Raw genomic sequence first — 24677 nt, 5'->3', positions numbered from 1 at the left:
TTTGGTTGGTATTGCACTGAGTAAATCACTCCCACTTTTGTATTTATAGTGTCTACTATAATACAATAGTATTAAAAGCTCTTAATTTCGGTCACAAAAATGGAATGGAATAAGTTTTAAATAAAATTAGAATTTCCATTTTACTTTTAATAAAAAAATTGTATTCAATAGGATTTGAACATAAGATTTCAAGAGGAGCACTCAAATATTCACCATTAGACTATACATTTTTTCCCCACTTTTTATACTCTACATCATCTTCTCTCTTCCACCTAATTATTCAACACTTATTCAACTTTAACTCACTACAATAATTTTAATAAAATTCAACATCCTATCCCACCATTCTTATTTTCTTTTATATTTTTGTTTTTGGGATTATATATTCATAATAATTATTAATTAAAATTAAATTAAAATAATTAAGAGTTAATTAAATTTATTTTAGTTTATTTTATTTTAATAACTTATTTGAATTTTATTTTTTTTAATTTTATTTTTTTAATTAATTATTTTTCTTGCAAATAATAAAGACGAGATATATGGATAGTCATTATTAAAACAAATAAAGTTACAAAACTTAAAATACAATACAGTAAAATATGATTTTGGATGTTAAAAGAGTTATTTATTGGGATCATTTCACTAAATTAGAACTTCAAACAAGAATTTATTTGAGGCTAAATAGAAAAATTAGAGAGAAAAAAATTGATTTTTTGTGTGTGTCTAAATCAAATAAACCAAGTCTCTATTTATAGACAAAAAAATTATGAATTTTGGTGAAAATAAAAATAAATAAAAAATTGATTTATCATACAATAATTATCTCAAATAATTATGATATAATAAAAATCTAAATAATTAAAACAACCAATAAAATTTTGCAATGTATATGATGTGATCCCCACTTAAAAATTATTCAACACCCCTATTGCAAGTAGTCTTAGACCACATACACACAGATTTTAATGCAATATTATTGGCTTTTATACGACCGGTTTAGTCCAGTTCGGGGCGAGCTCTGACATCAAGTGGTTTCATTCCCCTCCCGATCGCAGTTGTGGGGATCGAACCGTGGTTCTCCCTAAAGATTGGTTTAATGCACACTGATTTTAAATCTTTGATTTTATTTTAGATTTAATGATTATTAAGGCAACTTATTGCCTCACATGTTCTTACTAACAATAGCCTCCTCTATTTTTAGTAAATAATTTCTATTTTATTTTTAGTAAATATAATATCTTTTGACAAATTAATATAGATTTCTCACCCTTTTTCTAACAACTTAATTACTTTTTCATTTCTTTAAAAAGGAATGATCTTAAGGGTGTGTTTGGTTCGGGTAGATGGAGGGGAGGGGAGGGGAGGGAATATTTCTAATTAAATATGTTTGGTTCAAATTTTATGAGGGAAGGGGAGGGGAGCAAAACCCCTCCAAAACACACTTTTTGCGTCCCCCAAATCGGGGGGATTTGGAGGGGAGGGAAGGGAATCTGAACATTGATATTTTAAAACTTATTATAATTACTATAATATCCTCAGTTTTATTTTAATATTTCAAAATTATTTATTTTCTTGTGTATTGCTGCTCTCTTCTGTGTGATTTTTCTCGATTGCTTCTGTCAAATTATTATAATTATTCTCCACCTTCAAATTATTTTAAAATTTTTGTCCTTAATATAAATCATAATCATTGTACTTTTTGATTACAATTTAAAAGTTGTATCAACATATAGTTTAATTTGTTTTTGAACATTTTATTCGAATTAGGTGAACTCAATATTTCAACATTATGTACTAAATTATAACTTTTTAGTCACTCAATATTAGAAATTTTACTAATAAAAAAATATGTATAAATTTTTCACATTTGAATATCATATTGTATCACTTATATAAGATAATAAGGATAAAAATGTAAATTATTAATAAAACCCCTCCCCTTCCCTCCTGAGCCAAACATATTTTTAATTAAAATCTCTCCCTTCCCCTCCCTTCCTCTCGTTTGAACCAAACACATATCTAATTAAAAAAATCCCCTCACCTCCCCTCCCCTTCCCCCCTCCATTAAAATCCCTTCCCTTCCCTCCCCTCCCCCTCATTTGAACCAAACAGACCCTAAGTGTTTCTTAACAAAACCATGATTCTAAAAAAGTAAAGTTTTTTCTTATTGTGTATCAATTTTTTTATTTTGAATATCTGACACTTATTAAAAAAATTAACATAAAGTGAATATCTTAACAATCTCAGCGACTTAATCTGTGTTTAGTGTTTGTTGGAGAATGAGCATCTTCATCATATTTTATTTGCATGTCCTTTTTCCTTACATGTTTGGTCGGATATCAGTAAATGGCTGGAAGTCCTCTTTTATTACTCTCAAAATTGTTGTTTTAATTTTCTGGATTTGCATAGCAAGCTGAAAGGTAAGGTTAAGATTAAAGAGGGAATTATTGTTGGTGTAAGCCCTAGAGGCCAATACTTTTGGTACTTGTATCGAATTATTTATTAATAATAAACGGCATTTCTTTATTATGTTTGTTTTTCCAAAATAATAAAGTTTCTGGAATAGTTAGTCTGTTTAATGAAATGTTAAGTGCGACTTAATCTTGAGATCCCATTAAACATAGGGACACTATTCTTAAAGTATCCATAGTCGAGCTTTATTGTGAAACGGGCTAACATTAAAGCATTAAGACTATTATGAAGATAGACTGATGATCACATCTCATGGATCATGGATAAGGAGTTATCAAGTCTTGACATAGGTATAAATATTAGAAGTAATATTTATACTGGATTGACCCGCTATGAGAATACTACATAGAATGTTATGCAAAATGTTATAAGTTATTCTCATGGTGATAGTGGTGTATACCACCTTTTGACCTGAAACCACTATGGATTCTAGATGTAGAGTTAAGTGCTTTATTGTTGATCAAACGCTATTCGTAACTGGATAACCATAAAGACAGTTGATGGGTATTTCACATAGCATTCTGAGGGACATGAGTGGCCTAGATGGAATTTGTCCATCCTGTATAATAGGATAAATGTCTAAGGGTCCAATATTGAACTGGACAAGGGTGACACGGTCTATGCCTTGTGTTCAATATAGACATAAGGGCAAAAGGGTAATTGTACACATAAACATTATCACAGAAATTTTTTTGTCATATCACATGATATTTTCGTGAGTTGGGTAGTAGTGATGTGTTGCTAGATACCGTTTACTATTTATTATGTTAAATGTGTGATTTAATATAATTGTCAACGTCGCGAGAACCTACAGGGTCACACACGTAAGGACAGATTGATGAGAGATAGAATAAATAAGGAACACCGTAAGATACGGTGTACTTGAGAGAATTATGGAACACCGTAAGGTACGGTGCTTTTAAGTGAAACATGGAACATCATATAATATAATAATAGTTATTATTATTATTATTATTTTATAACAATTATAAAATATAATAATAAAATATATTTATTATAATAATAGTTATTATAATAATAAAAATATTATTATTATTATATGGTTCACTTAAGTTGGGTTTTTTAGCTTGCATCCCACACAAGGGTTCTATAAATATAACCCTTGTGCATAAGCTTTATCACTTGATGAAATTAGGTTTGTGAAACTCTGCCAAAATTTCTCTATTTCTCTCTCACTCAAAGTCTTCTTTCGTAGCAGCTAGCACTGAGATTGAAGGTGATTTGTTCGTGTGGACTGAGTAGAGGCGTTGTTCTTCGTCAACATTCGTGATCACAACATCAAAGGTCTAAATCGCCACAAGAGGTAATAGTTTCTATCACTGACCATGCCCATTCGTAAGAATCACTAAAGGAAAATTTTAATTTCCGCTGCATTTTAGATCGCAATTTTCCTTCAATTATGTGGTTAGCTGTAACTTGGAGTCTTTGGTCTCACTGGAACAAGATTATTTTTAATGGAGAAAAGAAAAACTTATGTAATGTTTTGAAATCTATCAAAATCTTAGTGTGAATGTGGAAGAGCATTTATAAAATTAGCAGCCCTTGTTGTAATTTTACTGATTTTGTAGCACATCCATTGTTGTATTTGTTTGTGCACAAGGTTGAAGATGAAGATGGAATAAGAGAAAGAAGAGAGAAACTTGAGTAACTAACTTTCAAAATTGAAAAATTCAGTTACAATTCCATTAGACTCTCTCAAAATGAATTCTTTACTAAACTAAAACTTAAAGTTCAGTATTTATACTACCAAGCTTAAATGAAACTCAAATTAAATTGAAATGAGAATCTAAACTGTATTGAATTTGAATTACACTTCAACATCATCCCTTAATCCACATTCAAAACTAAAATCAACAACTCTAATTTTATTCCTCAAGTGGATAAAGTGTTCAGTCTTGATAGTTTTGGTCAACACACCTACAAGTTACTTTGGTGAATCATGTTGCTAATAACCTTGCTTAATCTAGTGGTCATGATCTTGGAGATGACTTTATAAATAGTGGAGCAGCAAGAAATATGTTTATACTTCTTGATGTAATTTAAGTTTGATGATAGATATTTATCAAGGGTAATCTCCAGTTCCTTGAAACAATCACTACAACAAATAATGCTTTTAACCTCGGACGCGAAATGTGTTTTTCTTCGGCTAAAGTAGCGAGAAACGAAGGGCGTCATAAAAAGTTTCCACTTAACACATTAGTGATTAAAAAACCCGAAGGGGTATAGTTATATGCACATGGGTTCGACTCGTCAAAAAAACAAAGAGATTGATTTGGGACTTTCATCGAACACGATGCAAGCAAGGTGAAATTTTTTATATTTTGAAAGCACATTATTAACAGAAACAACTCTCACAACATCAACAAATAACACCATACAAACGAAATAGAAGCAAACAAAAGAAGAAGAATCTAAACAAAAATCAAAAGGGAATAGGAGATCCGCATTTGATCGAAACCTGCAATAACAACAACAAATATAATCAACAATATAATCATTGGTTTTTCATATATCTAAGTAGAGAATGATAAATTATCATTTTTTGTTGAAGAAAGGAAAGAGAGAAGAAAGAAGAAGAATAAGAATAAAAGAGAGGAAGCAGAAGAGAGAAAAAGGGGAGAGGAAGAGAGATGTAGAGGAACAGATAAGAAAGAAGAAGAAGAAGAGAGAGAACCTGCAAAAGAAGTGATTGGAGCATGAAAAGTGGAAGAAGAAGAGAGAGAGAGAGAGAGAGAGAGAGAGAGAGAGAGAGAGAGAGAGAGAGAGAGAGAGAGAGAGAGAGAGAGACAGAGAGAGAGTAATGAAATAACCCGTGGGGAGACTTTAGTTGGAGTGTGGGAATTGATAAAATTGTGTTTTCAAGAAAGATTTAGAAAATATTTGGAAAAGCTTTTAGTTGGATTTTTTGAAAAGCTTTCAGACGTGCATAGTTAGCATGAATCAAAGAAAAGCTTTCTAGCAACCCACGTGGCACTCTGTGGAAGCAAAGGGGCAAATAAGTCTTTTCCAGATTAGTTAACTTTCTTATATTGTAGATAGCAAATGAAGCACTTTCTGAATTGCTTTATAAGTGTACTTACATGCTTTAATTGATATTTTGTTTTATACATTACTTACATGATTTATAAGATTTTGTATGTATGTCATCCCAAGGATAAGAGAAATTGATAGAACACAATGAAGCAATTAAGTATCAAGTAAGTCAGAAGAGGTCAAATTATAATTAACTGAATTCAGTTCTTCTGCTTGTTAAGTGAAACTGAGTCTTGAAAATAAACACTATGCATCAGTACTAGGTGTAAGACCGCTTGTTCTTGATATTCTATGTAAATTAGGCATGAACGTGTTACTCCATTTAGATCCAAGGAAGCTATTTAGTTAGCCTGTGAAAAATACTAGTTGGAGCAAACTAAACTTTAAGCTAAAGAATGGATAAGTTGTGTATACTGTTGAAACTGCTGTTTTTAGCACTTCAGTTGGCGTAACCGGTTACGCCTGTTACCGTAACCGGTTACGAACCGGTTACACTGAAGCCGGTTAAAGATTTACTGTAGATGTTGCGTTTGCGTAACCGGTTACGCTGTTTTCCGTAACCGGTTACACTGAAGCCCAACTGTTTTTCTGTTTGTTTTAGGGTGTTTTAAATCATTCCAATCATTTTGTAACTTGTACTATATAAGGAGCTCACTACTCCTATGTTGTGGTTAATGCCAATTCACTATCTCACCCTCAATTACTCTCTCTCTCTCTATTTTCTTCTATTCATTCTTTAATCTTCATCTTCTTCAATTGATCATTTTCCCCATTAAAGAAACCTTAATTTGATTTGTATGTTCCAACATTTGGCATCAAGAGCCTGGTTCTGATCCGATTCCGCTGCAACAATGAGTACCAATGATCGAATCCCATCCAATTTACCGATTCTTGATTCGAAGAATTACGACAAGTGGTCTAAGCAAATGAAGGTCTTGTTTGGATATCAAGAAGTTCTCGATATCGTCAACAATGGAGTCACACCTCTTGGGGCTGAACCTACAGCTGCACATCAAGCCACTTTCAGGGAAGAGAAGAAGAAAGATTACAAATCTCTCTTCTTGATACACTCTTGCGTCGATGGTGATAACTTCGAAAAGGTCGATGATTGCGAGTCCGCGAGGCAAGCTTGGTTAATTCTTGAGAAAGCATATGCTGGGGCTGCGAAGGCGAAGGTTGTGAGGTTACAAACTCACAAGAGGCAATTCGAGTTAACGCAAATGGAAGAGAAGGAAACGATCAACGATTATGTGACGCGCATTACGCGCTTAGTGAATCAAATCAAGTCGTGTGGGGAAACGATCTTAGAGCAGAATGTTGTGTCAAAAATCTTACGTTCGTTGACGTCAAGATTCGACAACATTGTGGTTGCTATTGAAGAGTCGAAGGACCTTACGTCGCTGAGCAAGGATGAGCTTCAAAGTTCCCTAGAAGCACATGAACAAAGAATGGACGAGAGAGGAAGCGACAAGGCAAAGGCGGAATTAGCTTTGCAAGCTCGTTTCAATGAAAGGAGTAAAGGTTCGAAAGGGAAATGGCCTTCGAAAGGGAAGCAAGGCGATGGTGAACCTAAACATTCGAAGGGACAAAAGGGTGAGAGCAGCAGCTCAAACGGTTATGGTGATCGAAGCAACGCGAGAGGTGGAAAACCAAGAGACATGAGCAAAATACAATGCTGGAAATGCAGGAAACTTGGGCATTTTCAATCAAAGTGTGGTGCTAAACAGCTTGAAACTAAAGGGGATGAAGCCAAGGTTGCTAGGCAAGAGGTGGATGATGAAGCCACACTCTTAATGATGATTACCGATGAGTGTGAAGGCATGGCAGAGGTGCTGGACAGCAGCTGCAAGTCACGGGACAGCAGCTACAGCAGTGCAGAAAAAGCGACAGTTTTGAGTTCGGAACAAAATGTGATGATTTCGGTTCGTGATGGAACTCAAGGCAAAGAGGAGTGGTACTTAGACTCCGGATGTTAAACGCATATGACGGGAAGAAGAGATTGGTTTGTGCAAATCAATCAAGTGGCGAAAAACAAAGTGAAGTTTGCGGACGATTCCACTCTCATGGCCGAAGGTGTCGGTGATGTGTTGATCGAGAAAAAGGATGGTGGACATTCTATGATCAAGGATGTGCTATATATTCCAGGTATTAAGTGTAATCTTTTGAGTATTGGTCAATTGCTCGAAAAAGGTTACAATATACGGTTGGAAGATAAGATCTTGCGGGTTGTTGATGCTAGTGGAGTGTTGATCCTAAAGGCTCCCATGGCTACCAATAGGACTTTCAAAGTTGAGCTGAAAGTATTGGAGCATAGGTGCTTAGCTACAGCTGCAAGTAGAGAGGAGTGGTTATGGCATTATCGTCTCGGTCACTTGAATTTTCGTGATCTCAAAGCGTTGCAACAAGAAGGTATGGTTACCGGGCTGCCACACATTAACGTTCCAGCTGAGTTGTGTGAGGAATGTGTGAAAGGAAAACAACACAAAGGAAGTTTTAGCAAGGATGCGGGTCATAGGACCAATGCACACCTTGAGGTGGTGTATTCCGATGTTTGTGGACCTATGCAAGTGGACACATTTGGTGGCAATCGATATTTTGTCACGTTCATTGACGATTTTAGTAGAAAGTTGTGGACTTACGTCATCAAGAGAAAGGATGAGGTGTTTGATGTATTCAAGAGGTTTAAGTCCATGGCGGAGAGGCAATGCGGTCGCAAGTTGAAAGTTCTCAAAACGGACGGTGGAGGTGAGTATACCTCGGTTGCGTTTGGGAAGTATTGTGATGATGAGGGTATAGTGCGTGAGGTTGTGCCGCCCTATACGCCGCAACAAAATGGTATTGCTGAGAGGAAAAATCGCTCGATTATGAACATGGTTCGAAGCATGTTAAACGGTAAAAGTCTACCGAAGGAACTATGGGGAGAAGCGGTCTCTACAGCCACATACTTATTGAATCGTTGTCCTACAAAGAAGCTTGAAAAGCTTACACCGGAAGAGGCTTGGTGTGGATTCAAACCGAATCTAAGTCATTTGCGTGTATTCGGTTCGGTGGCTTATAAACATGTGTCGGGACAATTGAGAAAGAAGTTGGACGATAAAGGAGAGGAAATGATATTCGTTGGATATCACTCTACAGGCGGTTACAAACTGTTCGATGCGAGAAATCGGAAGATTCGAATTAGTCGAGATGTTGTTTTTGAAGAAAATAGCAGCAGCAGTCTCAGTGTAACCGGTTACGGCCAGCCAGTACAAACTGGCGTAACCGGTTACGGACAGGAAAAACAAAGTCAGAATTCTGCAGGGAACAGCGTAACCGGTTACGGCCAGTCAGTACATACAGGCGTAACCGGTTACGAGCAGAACAGAATTCCAACTGCTGTACTTTTTGATGATCCAGTCAGTCCCGAAACAGTTCCGCAGCCTCCGAATGATGTTCAAACTGAAGGACACCGTAGAAGATCAACAAGGCAAAGAGTGTTGCCTTCTAGACTCCAAGAATGCGAGAGATTCCAAGATAATGAAGTTAATAATGAAGGTGATTTCGTTCATTTTGCGCTTATGGCCGAATCCGAACCGGTGAACACGGAGGAGGCTCTAAGGGATCCAAAATGGATTTGTGCAATGAAAGAGGAGCTGGAATCAATCGAGAAAAATGGCACTTGGGAGTTAGTTGATCTACCTCATGGTAAAAAGCCAATTGGTGTCCGTTGGGTCTTTAAAGTGAAAGCAAATCCGAAGGGCGAGATAATCAAGTATAAGGCTCGATTAGTAGCGAAAGGGTTTTTGCAACGTGACGGAATAGACTTTGAGGAGGTGTTTGCTCCTGTGGCTAGGCTTGAGACCATCCGATTGGTTGTTGGTATTGCAAACAACAACAATTGGAGCGTTTATCAAATGGACGTCAAATCTGCGTTTTTGAACGGTCCACTTGATGAGGAAGTTTATGTTGGACAGCCCCCTGGTTTTGAAGTAAAGAATCAAGAGATGAGATACTACAAGTTGCATAAAGCCTTGTATGGTTTGAAACAAGCTCCAAGAGCTTGGAACAAACGCATAGATGGCTTCCTTATTGACATTGACTTCAAGCGGTGTGTGTCCGAACATGGCGTATATGTGAGATCAAATGCTAAGGATGGAGTGATAATTCTTTGCTTATATGTGGACGATCTCTTGATTACCGGCAGCTGTGAGGAGAGTATTTCAAGGTTCAAGAAGGAACTCATGAGTGAGTTTGAGATGACGGACCTTGGAATCATGAAATACTTCCTTGGCATAGAGTTCCAAAGGTCAAAAACGGGACTGCTCATGCACCAAAGGAGGTATGCACTTGAGATCTTGAAGAGGTGTGAAATGGAACATTGCAATGTTGCCATTACACCATGTGAAACAAGGCTACAGCTGTCCAAAAGTGAGGATGAGCAAGATGTTGATCCAACTCAATATCGAAGATTGATTGGATCATTGCGGTATTTGTGCAATACGCGACCGGACTTGGCATTTAGTGTCGGTATTGCGAGTAGATTCATGGAGAGACCAAAGGTATCTCATATGGCAGCTGTCAAGAGGATCCTTAGATATATTAAAGGGACTCTTGGTTGTGGAATTCTCTTTCCGGCATCGGATACGAGCCGAAAGTGTGATTTACTTGGTTTCACCGATTCCAATTGGTGTGGTGATAAGGATGATAGAAAGTCAACAGCTGGATACATCTTTATGCTAGGTAGAACTCCAATCTCTTGGTGTTCGAAAAAGGAACCGGTGGTAGCACTCTCATCTTGTGAGGCCGAGTATATTGCGGCATCGTTGTGTGCTTGCCAAGCCATGTGGCTTATGAATCTATTGAAGGAGCTTAATAGTAGTGAGGGTGAGGCTATTACTCTCCTTGTCGACAATGTCTCCGCGATCAACCTTGCTAAGAATCCAATTGCACATGGAAGAAGCAAGCACATAGAGATGCGGTTTCATTACTTAAGGGAGTTAGTGAGCGATGGAAAGTTACGATTGGGGTATTGTCGAAGCGAAGATCAAGTAGCTGACATATTGACCAAGGGTGTGACCAATGAGGTGTTCAAGAGGCTGAGAAGGAAGCTGAGCATGGTGGACTTGGACCAACTGAAGTGAGGTGGTGTGTTGAAACTGCTGTTTTTAGCACTTCAGTTGGCGTAACCGGTTACGCCTGTTACCGTAACCGGTTACGAACCCGTGAAACAGATTTACTGTAGATGTTGCGTTTGCGTAACCGGTTACGCTGTTTGCCGTAACCGGTTACACTGAAGCCCAACTGTTTTTCTGTTTGTTTTAGGGTGTTTTAAATCATTCCAATCATTTTGTAACTTGTACTATATAAGGAGCTCACTACTCCTATGTTGTGGTTAATGCCAATTCACTATCTCACCCTCAATTACTCTCTCTCTCTCTCTCTCTCTCTCTCTCTCTATTTTCTTCTATTCATTCTTTAATCTTCATCTTCTTCAATTGATTATTTTCCCCATTAAAGAAACCTTAATTTGATTTGTATGTTCCAACATATACTAGAGGTCTTGAATTAGAAGAACCTCATTATAGCATGGAACAAGTTAGTGCCAAAGAAGAGTAAAAATCTCACACATAACAATTGACATATATATACCACATGAAAACGCTTCTTCAAATCTCAAGAACTAGAGAGGATGGTAATGCTCCTATGGTAGAGCAATATGTAACACAATACTGAACATATACATTACAACCATTATGAATAATTACTCTCAAAATTCAGTCATAGAAAAATATTTATGAGCATCATATCAAATCATAACTCTTAGTACTACGAGATGATAAATGCAATCCATAAATTAAAATTGAAAATGAATAATAGAGTTCAACTAGGTTTAAAATGAATAATAATAATAAAAAAACTAACTTAAAAAAATTGACTACTAAACTACTAGATCTTTTTGAACTAACGTGTCCTCCTTCTAACTACTATCTTCATACGAGTTAAGTAAATCAATGAGATCACCATTTCATATTTTCATGATCTCTACATAAGTAAATAAAACACTTTTGAACATGTAAATATATATCATAAAAATAAACATGGTTTCTTGATTCGAGATTCATCTTTTTTAATGCAACCACAAATAAGGTACATAAAGGAAAACATAAAAGATCAAATAATTCCATTCATAATCTCTTCTTTGCTTGATTCATACTTATTGAGTATGACTCATATTGTTAAGAATTGAGATGATTGTGGGTTTTGAGATAATTATAGATTGTTGAGATATAAATCATAGTGTTAAGATGATTGATTATAAGTTAAGATAACTGTTTGTTGAGGAATATTAAGGATAAAGATTTTAAATACACGGACTCTTGTATTATATATATATATATATATATATATATATATATATATATATATATATATATATATATATATATATGTCCTGTAACACTGTAATTCAGTTCATAAGATAAAATATAAAGAGAATTATAACTACTTTATAGTCGCAGAAATAGGCACCATTGACCGAATAACATTAACAAAGATCGACCAATCCATTGTCTTTTACTTTCTTTAATTCTTAATTTTCTACAATAGTTGTTGTTCTAACAATCAGTATCAGATGATAATTAACTCTAGTGCAAAATTCGAAGTAACAAGGTTTGACGAGACATGTGATTTAGAATTAAGACAAACAAGGGTTAAGGATATGTTAGCTCGATAAAGTTTACATAAGGTGTTGCGTGAAATGAAACCAAACAACAATGAGGATACCAATTGGGCATATATGAACGATAATGTTGCATGATTGACTCGTCTATGTGTTTCAGACAAGGTGATAAATCATATCCTGTGTATGAGGACTCTGAAGGACGTTTTGGGAACAATTAGAGAGTCAATATATGACCAAGAAGCCGATGAACAAATTGTTCGCGAAGAAGCAACTATAAAGTTTAAGGATACAGGAAGAATTTGATTTGAAACAACATGTCAATGTATTAAACAACATAATTACCAATCTAGTGAGGTTTAGAGTGAATGTTGATGACGAAGATAAGGAAATTATCTTGCTATATTCGTTACCAGGTTCTTATTACCACTTAGTGACTGCTCTTACCTACAGGAAATACACTATTAGTCTTGATGTGATTACTGGTACATTTTTGTCTCATTGTCAAAGGAGACAACACATAGAGGAAGGAACTAAATGTGATAGTATGTATGTGAAAGGGAATCAACATCGTGGTTCAAACAAGGGTAATGGAGGTTTTGGAAAGAAGAGGTATAAATCTCATAATCGAAGAATCATTAAGGGTTATAGTTGCAAATAGATTGGGCATTGGAAGAGGAATTATCCAAACAAAAATCAGAGCTCATTTAGCTCTACAAATATGGTTCAAACCGGTGATTCTGGAAGTGAAGCAGATATACCGTGTGTTTCATCTAACAAGTGCACAAATGCGCAAATTCTTGACTCTGGTTGTTCTTACCACATCATGTCGCACCAAGAATGGTTCACTACATTCAGGTAAGATAATTTTGGATTTGTTTATCTAGGTGATGATAAAGCATGTAGTATCACTAGAATGAGAAAAATTAAAATTTTCATGGACGGTGGTAGCGTGTGAACAATGAAAGAAGTCAGATATATTCCAAAATTGAGGAAGAACTTAATTTCTCTAGGTACTCTACAAGAAAATTGTTTTTCCTACAGGTCTGATGGATATATGGCCATTATAAAGATTAGCAAGGGTGCATTGATTGTGATGAGAACAAGAAGGATTGCGGATAACGTTTACAAATTGTTAGGGAACATTCTTATAGGGGATGTTACATCAATTAAGTTTGAAAATGATGCAATCAAACTTTGGCATATGTATTTCAATCATCTCAATGAGTATAGGATGATAAATCTTCATAAAAGAAACCTATTGAATGGTGTTCCTAGTTACAAGTTTAAATTATGCAAGAATTATATACTTGAAAAACAATATTGTATTCAGTTCTAGATCCGGAAGCACAAAACAAATAGAATCTTACACTATATACATTTTGACCATTCATCAAATAAAGATTAGGGTTTAAAGGTGTATTGTTAAAGGTGTACTAAAGTTACAGTGACTTTACCTGCCACAAAGTCACCAAATCTAATTCCTAAAACTATGTCATTGTGTATTTTTTAAATAATATATAACCTTTGTATATATATTTTATCTTTAGAATTTTAAAAATAATTTTATCAAATTATTTGTCTCGTTTCATATGTAACTCATTATTTAAAAATCTAACATATTATCAATTTTAAATGCTAAAAATGTGAGACAAAAAAAAGTTTTAATTTGAAATAGAGAACTAATTATGTGAATTAGGGCTGGCAATGAACCAAACTAACTCGAAAATAGTTTGAAATTCGATTCGAAAATTAAACCGTTGAATTAGGTTCATGAATCAAATGAGCTGAGTATGAGCTAAAATATAAGTTCGTTAACTTAATGAGCTAAACTTGAACTATACATAGTTCGACTCGTTAGGTTCATGAGTTAATTCGATTATATATGAGATATATTATATTGTCTTTAATAGTAGGTTTAAAGATTTGCTCTAAATGTTAATATCATATTTTATTTTAATCTTAAGCTTTTAATTGATAATTTATATTCTCAAGTGAGCAAAATATTTTTACAAATAAAATTAATATCGTATAGATTTCAATCTTATAATTTTTAATTTATTTCTATATTTTTTATTTAAAAAATATTAGTTTAAAATGTCAAATATATATATATATATATATATATATATATATATATATATATATATATATATATATATATATATATATATATATATATATATGTGTGTGTGTGTGTGAAATAAACAATTTGAACCTAGATAAACCTAACGAGTTGAACTGAGATATACTTGAACTTCTAATAAGACGAGTTTGAGTTAAAAAATAAGTTCGTGATAAACTCGAACTCGAAGTCAAACTCGGCCAATTCTTAACAAGTCGAGTTTGAGCTGGAAAAAAAGCTCGTCATAAACTCGAACTCGAACTCGAACTCGGCCAATTCTTAATGAGTCGAGTTGAGCTGAGGCGAGTTCGACTCGACTCGACTCATATGATATGAATAAATGAGTCAAAATTGTGATAAAGCCTAAATTTAATAGAGATGTTTTTATAAATATTTTTTTATAATACAAACTTATCTTATAATAAAAAATAAAGAGTTTAAGATTTTTAATCCTTGATTTTTGTTTTAATCCTTGATTTTTGTTTTTAATCCTTAAAATAAAAAACATCATAGTAGCAGTATTGTTGTTCTGCTATCAATGGAGCTCGATAAAATCCCAATCGGTTCGTGCTCCAAAGAGCATCACAACATTTACCAACACTGGTTCAATCATGCTGATTCAGGTTATCTATCTACTACCAATTTTCTCTTTCCATTTGGTTATCCATGAAATTCATTCACCACTCTGCTTTCTTTCATTTTCAGATGCTCATGGCCGCCTTTCCAAGACTGATGCCACCAACTTTTTCGCCATGTCTAATTTGTCTCCTCAACATCTTAGTCAGGTGTGGGCTATTGCAGATTCAAAGCAACAAGGTTATCTTGGTTTTCAAGAGTTTATCCTTGCTATGCAGGTGAAAATATGTTATACTTTGCAGAAGTTTAATGCTGATGGATTTCCAGAATCTCACTCATTTGAAATGTAGCTACTTTCTTTGGGACAATCTGGGCAACCGATAACACAGGATGTGCTGACAAGTGATGGTAAGTTGTGTGTGTTTAGATTTGAATAGCCTTTTGTAATTGTATTGGTCAAAATCAAATATTATAGTAGGTACTGTCTGCACATGTTTATTGTGAATTTCTATCTTAAAACTCTTTAATCTAATAGAGCTTATATTTATTGCAGTTGATTTGAAAAATCTGAAACCTCCCATAATGGAGGGTTTGGATGCAATACTGGCTGTAAGTATTTATTTGTTTATGGCATTATCTTTTTCATGTTCATTTAGTGAAAGTACTTACTGCTTGCCTTTGTATATTCAGAAGAAAATGCATAAACAAAAAGATGCGGATGCAAATGGTAATATATTTTCTGTTTTATTGAATACGGGCACTCGTTGGTTTTGGTTTTCTTGTTTGTTCGTTTCTCTTCAAAATCATATTTAGTTATAATGCAGGCAGTTCTCAATTACAACCATCACTGTTAAGTAGTTGGTTTTCTTCAATGTCAACGAAAAAGGCAAGGATTCTACTACTGTGACTTTAATTTTGTGAGTGTATTATCCTTATCTGCCGCTAAAGAGAACATACGGAATATTCGTGTCCAGTTTTCAATTAATAACAGTAACATGCTTGATTTGCATTCTTTACCAGCTTTATTATGCTCTAGTTTCATTTTGTGTCATCATAATATTTAAGAATGAAAAGTATCCTTAGGCAGTATGGTCACGAAAGACTGCTAGCTAGATCTAATGTGCCATGACTGCCAAAGTGTTCTACGATCACAGCAAGATCGTTTCCATCCCTGGCATGGTCAAGATTGTAAAATAAAATAAAAAAACATGCTGGATTTTTTTTGTTGGCCCTATCTAACTGGGTTGGGTTTTTGTTAAATCAGTTCTTCTATCCCTAAACCTCAATTTTCTCAAACACAAAAGCTACCTCCTTTGAGTTTAGTATTTTGAAGATGATGGTTATGACTTATGTCTTTTGAATATTTAAGATGGTGTCTTTTGAACTTATTAAGTTATGGAACAATGATTATGAATTATTTACTAAATTGGCTGAATGTTGTAAATTATAGGTTACTTTGTCTATGTATTATAACTTTTCCCTTAGGTAGGATCTTACGTACCATACCACGATCCTAGTTTTACGATCTTTCACCGGCCAACAGATCCTAATTAACATCTCGTGCTTGATTACATTGTCTCCAGGAATGTTTGGTTTGGTTTGGTTAATGTCTGAATATGATGTTAATATTAGGAGCCTAAAACTAACAATATCTGTTGGCTTTTATGTAACTGTCTTAAGTGATGCAAGCTGATACAAATAGTAATAATCTGCCTGACACTCAACAAATGGAAATTAATGTGCCTGTTTTGATTGTTACTATCAAGGCTAAACAAATTTTCATTTTGTCTTATATTCATCTAGTTTAGTTTCTAATAGGGCAGAAATCTATTTGGCAGGAGCCTAAAAGCCACCTTGTAGATATGTTCTATTGGTCCCTTAATTTGTGTTCTTGCTACTTACTTTCTATTGCCTAATCTTAGAAGTTGTCAAATATACGTTCTTATAGGTCTTTCACTTGTATTTTGGTGCATATTTCCACAGGTTCCACTTTCCTCCGTGACATCAATAATTGATGGCCTGAAGAGACTCTACATCCAAAAGTTGAAGCCTTTAGAAGTGACTTACCGCTTTAATGATTTTGTCTCCCCATTATTGGTCAGTAAGTTACTATCTTTAGAAGTGACTAATCATTCAAGATTTAGTGTCATATTTCTTTACCCTGTTACATCGTTTCTATGTTTTAAATACACAATTGACATCTTTATTAATTTCAACTCTTTACTCACTGTAGACAAATAGTGATTTTGATGCCAAACCTATGGTTATGCTTTTGGGTCAATATTCAACTGGTAAAACAACATTTATCAAACATCTGCTTAAATGTAGTTATCCAGGCAAGTAATTCTATTTTCTCTATATCCATGTTGCCGTTGGTAATTAAGTGTGGCACTGTCTTATAGACATAAAAGTTACTGAAGTTTGTCTTGTTTTCGCGAAACTGTCAATAGGTGCACATATTGGACCCGAGCCTACTACTGATAGATTTGTTGTTGTCATGGTACGTGCCAGAAAACCAGATTCTTTCCTAAAACTCAATAATACCTTAAGGTTTTCTTAGTTTTGAAATTATTTTTACATCGGTGCATGGTTTTGACAATTTGAATTACTGTATTCAATTTAATATATCTTCAAGTCATTTTAGAAAATGAATTATTGCATTAGTTTTAACTAAAAATGGTTGTGTACAGTCTGGACCTGATGAGAGAAGGATTCCTGGAAATACTGCTGCAATCCAAGCAGATATGCCGTTTAGTGGACTCACAACTTTTGGCACAACTTTTTTGTCAAAATTTGAGTGTTCACAAATGCCTCATCCTGTAAGTTGCTCTCGCTCCATTGAATAGGTGTATAGATTTTCCTTGTGTGCATTTGGGCATAACCAGTTTTTGATTGTCAAAAGCTACTGGAGCACATTACATTTGTGGACAGTCCTGGAGTTCTTTCTGGAGAAAAGCAACGGACGCAACGAGCATATGATTTTACGGGCGTAACATCTTGGTTTGCCGCTAAGTGTGATTTGATACTCCTCTTATTTGATCCTCACAAACTTGACATTAGTGATGAGTTCAATCGCGTGATATCATCCTTACGGGGACATGATGAAAAAATTCGAGTGGTTTTGAACAAGGCAGATCAAGTTGATACTCAACAAGTAATTGCCTTTCTAGTTAAACTTCTATTTGTTTATTAATTGAAAATTTTATTACAGGATAAGGAAATGTTGACTTCTATTTTGGCCCTATGTTGCAGCTAATGAGGGTTTATGGAGCCTTAATGTGGTCTCTAGGGAAAGTGTTGAACACACCTGAAGTCATTCGGGTGTATATTGGGTATGTTAAAGTTTTCTCTTTGACATGGAGAGTTGAAAATAGAGCAATGTGTTTCTTCAATGACTAGTTATTTTAAGCTTCTCTTTTTTTGTTATTTTTGTGGTGGAACCGTGGCAGATGTATTTTATCTCACCTTTCTTTTGCAGCTCTTTTAACGACAAGCCTGTAAATGATGGTGTCGGTGGTTCAACCGGAAATGAACTGTTCGAAAAAGAACAGGAAGACCTTCTTTTAGATATGAAAGATATACCAAAGGCGGCTTGTGATCGAAGAGTGAGTTTGTTTATTTTGTTTTTGTTTATTGAAGAGTGATTTTATTTTGTTTTCTACTAATAACTGTTTTGCTATTAAATCAAGAAGATTGATATCATTAAATTACTAAGTCAGCCTTTTGATTTGATTTTTTTCTTCTTTTCTTTGGAGATTATATCTGGTAGAAATATTCATTTTGCGAGTCTTGCATCATTTTGTCCATGGAGAAATTTGACATGTATATACTTTGGCTGAATATCATAATCCAGTCATTTATTGTTTGCTATTTATTGATGTTGCTGGTTTGCATAATTTTATCTTATGCATTCAATTATTTGACTATTGTAGATCAATGAATTTGTTAGACGAGCCCGAGCTGCCAAGATACATGCTTACATTATCGGTCATCTTAAAAAGGAGATGCCCGCAATGATGGGCAAAGCTAAAGCTCAGCAAAAACTAATTGATAACTTGGCAGGCGAATTTGGAAAGGTATGAATCGGATGCCACATCTTCTCTGCTTACCTACAAGTCTCTTTGATCTCACTTAATATTAAGTTGTATTTATACTGACATATAAAATCAAAACAGGTACAAAGAGAGTTCCATTTACCTCCAGGTGACTTTCCAAATGTTGAGCATTTCAGAGAAAAATTGCGAGGTTATAATATTGATAAGTTTGAGAAATTGAGGCCAAAAATGATACAAGTAGTTGATGACATGCTTGCCCACGACATTCCTAACCTTTTGAAGAAGTTCAAAAATCCCTCTGGCGGTGAGGTTACTTCAAAATGGAGTGCGTCGTCAGATGGTACAAATGTTGCGTGCGAAAGGCGCCGATATTATTCTAAGTTGTAGTATGACAAAATTTAGGAGATTGGGTTTACTTGTTTATAGTCAGTTGTAGTAGAATATTGTCATTTCCCCAGATATGCTAGTATTAGGGGGATCCTTTTGCTTATAAAAAAGCATTCAGAATCCTTTCTCACCAATACTAACGAAAATAAACAAGAGTTGCTGGAAATGAATTAATTGATGAAAGAGAATACCTTTGTTAGGAGACATTGACAAATCTATGCAAGTGTGTAATTAAAATTATGTATCTCGTGTTAGAATTTGGAATCAATTGGTTGGTGAAAATGGAGAGAGTTTGAATGTGAAGAGTGAAAAAGAGATAGAGAATTAGAAAGAATATAATTGAGAGCGATAATGTTTACATCATCGATAATAATATCTCCAAGGTATTTAAACAATTACAAGTGGATTGAGAAACAAACAACAAGTCAAATAATAGAAAAACTAAATTTTCGTGTATGTACCTGATTACAAAACTTGTAATCGATTATAGCTGCTAAAAACTAGAAAAATATTAACAATGGTAATCAGTTACTGCGAATGCTTAACCGATTACGCTAACGCTAGAATCACTTTTCTTCCGTTTATTTGACTTTATCACATGTCTGTAACCGATTACACGCCCATGGTAACCGATTACAACACTTGAATTATCCATTTTCACTTAACACACCATTTTAATTCAAGTGCTCCAAGTCTTCCATGCCCATGATCATCTTCAATCTCTTGAACACTCCAATTATGACTTCGTAATTCAACAAATCATCCACTTGGTCTTCACTTCTATAATATCTCAATCTTGACCTTCATTCACTAACAAGTTCTCTCAAGTAGTGGAACCTCCTCTCAATATGCTTGATCCTCCCATGTGCAATTCGGTTCTTAGCAAGATTTATAGCAGAAATATTATCAACCAAGAGCGTTACATTGTCATCCTAATCATTATATAGCTCCTTCAATAGATTCATTAGCTACTTAATTTGCCATGCACACAACTAAGCGACAATGTACTCGACCTCACAAGACGAGAGAGTTACTACCAATTCCTTCTTCCAACACCATGATATTGGTGTTCCACCGAACATAAATATGTATTCAGCTATAGACTTTCAATCATCTTTATCTCTACAATAATTAGAATAATAATTAGAATTGGTAATACCAAATTGCATTTTCTGCCTGTTCCCGTTGCGGGAAAGATAATTCTGCAGCCAATAGATTCTTTGACGTATCTTAAAATCCTCTTGACTATTGTCAAGTGAGACACCTTCAGTCTCTCCATGAATATACTCATAATACTGACACTAAATGTCAAGCCGATCGCGTATTGCACAAGTAGCAAAAAGATTCATTCAACCTCTTATACTAAGTTGAATTAACATCTTGCTCATCCTCATTCTTTGACAACTGTAGCCTTAATTCAGCTTGAGTAATGGCAGCATTACAATGCTCCATTATAATAAAACCAAGGGGTTGTTCTACCTAAACTTCCTCTTGAAACGGCCCGTTCATAAATACATATTCGACATCCATTTGATAGATGAACCAATTGTTGTCATTCTCAATACCAAAAACTAGCCTAATAATTTCAATTCTAGCGATCAGTGCAAATACCTCTTTAAAGCAAATTCATAAGTGTAACCTACGTCGATGTAGTCTACCTCACATACTTCATTTACTTAAAGCAAATTCATGAGTACAACTGATGGGCCGCGTGTTTGTTTTATTTGTACTTAAAGCTAGGTGAAGCTTGTTTTTGGAAGACAAGAAAATTGAGAGGAAATTGCATGCTGCTTATGGTAATATATTTGCACCTTCATTGTTACTAATATGTCATAACACTTGTGGAACTCTATTACTAATATTTTATCTAAATCATTTTTCAGGCATGGATCCTCTCTCATTTTCTTCAATTATTTGTATGGGCACTTGATGATAACTACGTCGAGGATTTTCCACATGCTTTATCTTAAATCCCGCTCAGAGGGAATACAAAAATTGAGTTGTTTCAGGTGTTTATTCACCACACAGTAGTAGATGACATATGTTACTTCAAGTACGACGATCATCGTCAGAAGTGTCACTTGGACAACATAGCCTTCTACTCTGGATAGTTGGCTTGTGGGTCGCACATGATATATCCACCTTTTCATGAGCTGGTCATGCGCTAGGTCAGGTTTCTTTAGTTTAATCCAAGACATCTCTTGGTGTCTGCTACTCTGACAATCCTCTGCATAGATCTTGATGTTATACTCGATGGTTTCTATAATTATTTGATACTAAATGATGCATGTAGTGTGCAACCTCCTGATCCATGGGTTGTTGCATTTAGCTACATTCAATGGTTCTATAATGTGTGACATTCTTACATAACACAAGATGCTACGGGAGCACAACCTAGGTCAGCTCATCAGACGATGTTGGAAGAGGATCAGACTAGGAATTACCACGCCCATGACGCTTGTTAGCCTGTCGATTTACTGTGACGCTTGCAAGAGATGCCATAGAGAGAGAGAGAGAGGAGATTTTGAGGAATGTAGTTATGGTATGGTCATTGTACAAACCATCTTAGCCAAGGCACGGAATGCCTTGCAGTACAGGCGACAAAGGAGAAACATAGAGCTTAGATATACATAGTAGTTTATTTTTATTTGTGTTTTGGTGACATTTATATTTTTTAACAAATTATGTATCGTGGTAACATTATCGTTGATTAATGTTTGGATTTGTATTATTGTTTGAATTTATATATGACATCCTTGATTTACATAATTAGTATGGTTTAATGTTATCTTTAGTATAAATGACCTAAAAGATAAACTGGTCTAAAAAAATATCAATTTCAGAACAAACTTACGACCTAGGACTGGTGTTCTATGTTCTTAGGATTTTTCGGAAATGCACTTTTAAACTATCTTCTGAGCGATGAAAAACACCATGCAATACCAAATTAATTAAAGTTACGTGTTTGTTTCAAATTAATAAGGAGTACTAGACTTGATTGAATTAATTAATTGTTCACATGCAATTATTCTTAGGTATTTCTTTTTTTAGAATTTTCTTTCATCAGAAGAATTGCACTATTAAGATTACAGACAAATTAACCAATGCATGATGTAGATTAGTAGATGGTTGAAACCAATAATTAAGATAACTTAGATTAGTCAACCATTCTATGTATACACACAAAAGTTACCATTTTCATTTTCACATTAAAATGCATCATTTTCTTTATAGTTTTTTTTCTATGTTAAAGATAACCGGCCATTATTCCATTTCAACTAAAATAATTCTTAAATCCAAATTGATTTCAAAGGTATATATTTAGAAAACATGAATTTATCTATTGACTTATTTGAACTCTTGTAAACACATATGAACTTATCTACTCCTCACACATGAATTTATCTATTTTTTCAGATGACTTTTGGTGACTCTGATTTCCCGTTGCTTCCCGCCAAGGCGGAGCCACCTTCGATTGTACTCGAAAGTACATCTCATGGAAAGACGGATTACGGCCCTGAACCACTTCCACGATGGGCTTTTGCTTTGTTTGGAGTCGTGATCATGTTCTTCATTGGATTGATATGTTGGATGGTTTGGTGGCATTTGACTCGTGAGCCACAAGTGATACCAGTGTCGGCTACCAAGGAGGAGATGGCTGTGGCGCAAGAAGAGGAGCCGGATGCAGAGATTATTGCGTAGATATATAGTAGGTATTTTTTAAGTTCAAGTTTAAATATTTATAAAAACAAATCAAACTTTTACCAGAAACTTTTATAAATATGAATTTAGGTGTGTTTCTATGAAGGAAATAATAAACTAATCATATGTTAATTAATTACTTATCATCACATCTATAAATACATTTTGCTAAACCTCTCTTTCCCTCATTACAAACTTTCATCATTAATTTGCTAAGTGTTTTTCACCTGGAAAACTCACATACCAAAATCAATATTTTCTTGTAGTGTTTTATATCATTTTAACATGAGTGTGCGTGCGTGCATGTGCGCACGTGTATTTGTGTGTGTCGTGTATATAAATTTAATATTATTTTAACATGAGATAAACTCTATGATTTTACGCTTCGATTTTACCTAGGCAAAACAAGTCAAGGTAGAAACACGATTCTGACAACCTTAGTTTATCTGCCTCTTATAAATTGTTTTTGCCTAGCATTCCTCTAGCTTTTCAACTAATGTTATTGTTTATAATATTGCAGATGACTTTCTGTGAATTGTTTATAATATTGAAGATGACTTTATGTGAATCTGGCTCTCCGCCGTATGCGTTAAGCAAGCCACTTTCCACTGGATTCAAACAAACATATATGAGTGATTCCAACTTTGGTTCAAAGCCTATTGCATGGGCATGGTGGGCTTTGAGTATATTTGTAGTCATTATACTTTTTTCCTACGAATAAAATGTTATTTGATTTGGTGGCATTTATCTCACCACTGGTGGTTCCCTTGTCAGCTCCGGAGACCGAAATGATTGTCATGCATGAGGATGAGGAGAGCCTGTAGGAGAGCGTGTAGCCTAGACAGTTTGTTTAATTTCATAGAATTGTTTAAGAATAAAGAAAAACTTTATATACAAATATTTATATATGTGTAATGTTTAATCAGTTTTTATTGGAAGAGTTTTTAATTATGTTCTTAAAAAAAAGACTAAATCAGTCATAACCCACCTCGATAAAAACAAGGTCCAGGCATCTTTCGATAACAAAGACCGAGAAAGTTATTTTCCTTTTAAGAGTCTGATATAGGATAAGATCGATCCAATTACTTAAAAGCTTTTAAGTAATTGAATCGATCTTGACCTATCTCATACTCTTAAAAGGAAACCTTTAATATATTAAATTGCATCAAAGGGCATAATTTTATCAATATTTAGATTTTATGTATTAATATATAAATAAGTTTTATATAAATAAATCATTAGAAAAAAGTCAAACCTATTAGACTTCCTTTTCTCTTTATTGAATTGGGAAAATGAAATTAATTTAATGTTTGTACAAAAGTTGAGTTAATTAAGGTCATAAGAATATTTTTTATGATCATTGCTGTGTTTAGAAAGTAGAAACAATCCACACGCTAAAGCATGATTTAATTATTAAAGGATAAGGAGTATTAGACTTCTCTTTCTCTAAATTAGAAAATTGTCAAAGTTGTGTTAAACTGAAATCTTCTCTTTCTCTAAATTAGAAGTTTACATTATTGTTATTATAATTCTGCTATCAGTATTGTTGTCCATACTTCGGTGATTGTAATTTCACTTGCTCCATTTTTCATCCCTTGCTCTTGTTGTTCTCTAAATAGTATAAAAGGTTAGCATTCTACTTATT

The 24677-nt window shown here is 34.4% G+C and overlaps 1 protein-coding gene across 3 annotated transcripts; it reads left to right on the top strand.

Annotated features, from left to right (window-relative positions):
* The first annotated feature begins 14799 nt into the window (after window positions 1–14799).
* Window positions 14800–19728, top strand: LOC131615776 (EH domain-containing protein 1-like). Of its 3 annotated transcripts, XM_058886931.1 has the most exons (15): window positions 14800–14935; window positions 15018–15166; window positions 15239–15296; window positions 15442–15497; window positions 15579–15615; window positions 15713–15774; window positions 16872–16985; window positions 17122–17224; window positions 17339–17388; window positions 17579–17707; window positions 17791–18042; window positions 18141–18220; window positions 18367–18493; window positions 18821–18964; window positions 19064–19728. In XM_058886931.1, exons 1-15 carry the CDS (start codon window positions 14851–14853, stop codon window positions 19328–19330), a joined length of 1713 nt encoding a protein of 570 aa, XP_058742914.1. In that variant the 5' UTR covers window positions 14800–14850; the 3' UTR covers window positions 19331–19728. The 3 variants fall into 3 exon arrangements, with proteins under 3 accessions (XP_058742914.1, XP_058742915.1, XP_058742917.1); XM_058886932.1 differs by lacking the exon at window positions 14800–14935 and having other exon boundaries at window positions 15048–15097; window positions 15167–15296; window positions 19064–19724; XM_058886934.1 differs by lacking the exon at window positions 14800–14935 and having other exon boundaries at window positions 15082–15097; window positions 15191–15296; window positions 19064–19724.
* Window positions 19729–24677: the final 4949 nt, after the last annotated feature.

Source organism: Vicia villosa, linkage group LG7 (assembly GCF_029867415.1).
Source record: "Vicia villosa cultivar HV-30 ecotype Madison, WI linkage group LG7, Vvil1.0, whole genome shotgun sequence".
NCBI lineage: Eukaryota > Viridiplantae > Streptophyta > Magnoliopsida > Fabales > Fabaceae > Vicia > Vicia villosa.
Note: the sequence above shows the minus strand (reverse complement) of the source record. Positions and strands in the feature narration are given on the sequence as shown.

Coding starts and splice junctions, on each gene's coding strand:
- LOC131615776 (XM_058886931.1), top strand. CDS start 14,851: ATGGAGCTCGATAAAATCCCAATCGGTTCGTGCTCCAAAGAGCATCAC. Junction 15,167..15,238: donor AGTTTATCCTTGCTATGCAG/GTGAAAATATGT, acceptor TTTGAAATGTAG/CTACTTTCTTTGGGACAATC. Junction 17,389..17,578: donor ATAGATTTGTTGTTGTCATG/GTACGTGCCAGA, acceptor GGTTGTGTACAG/TCTGGACCTGATGAGAGAAG.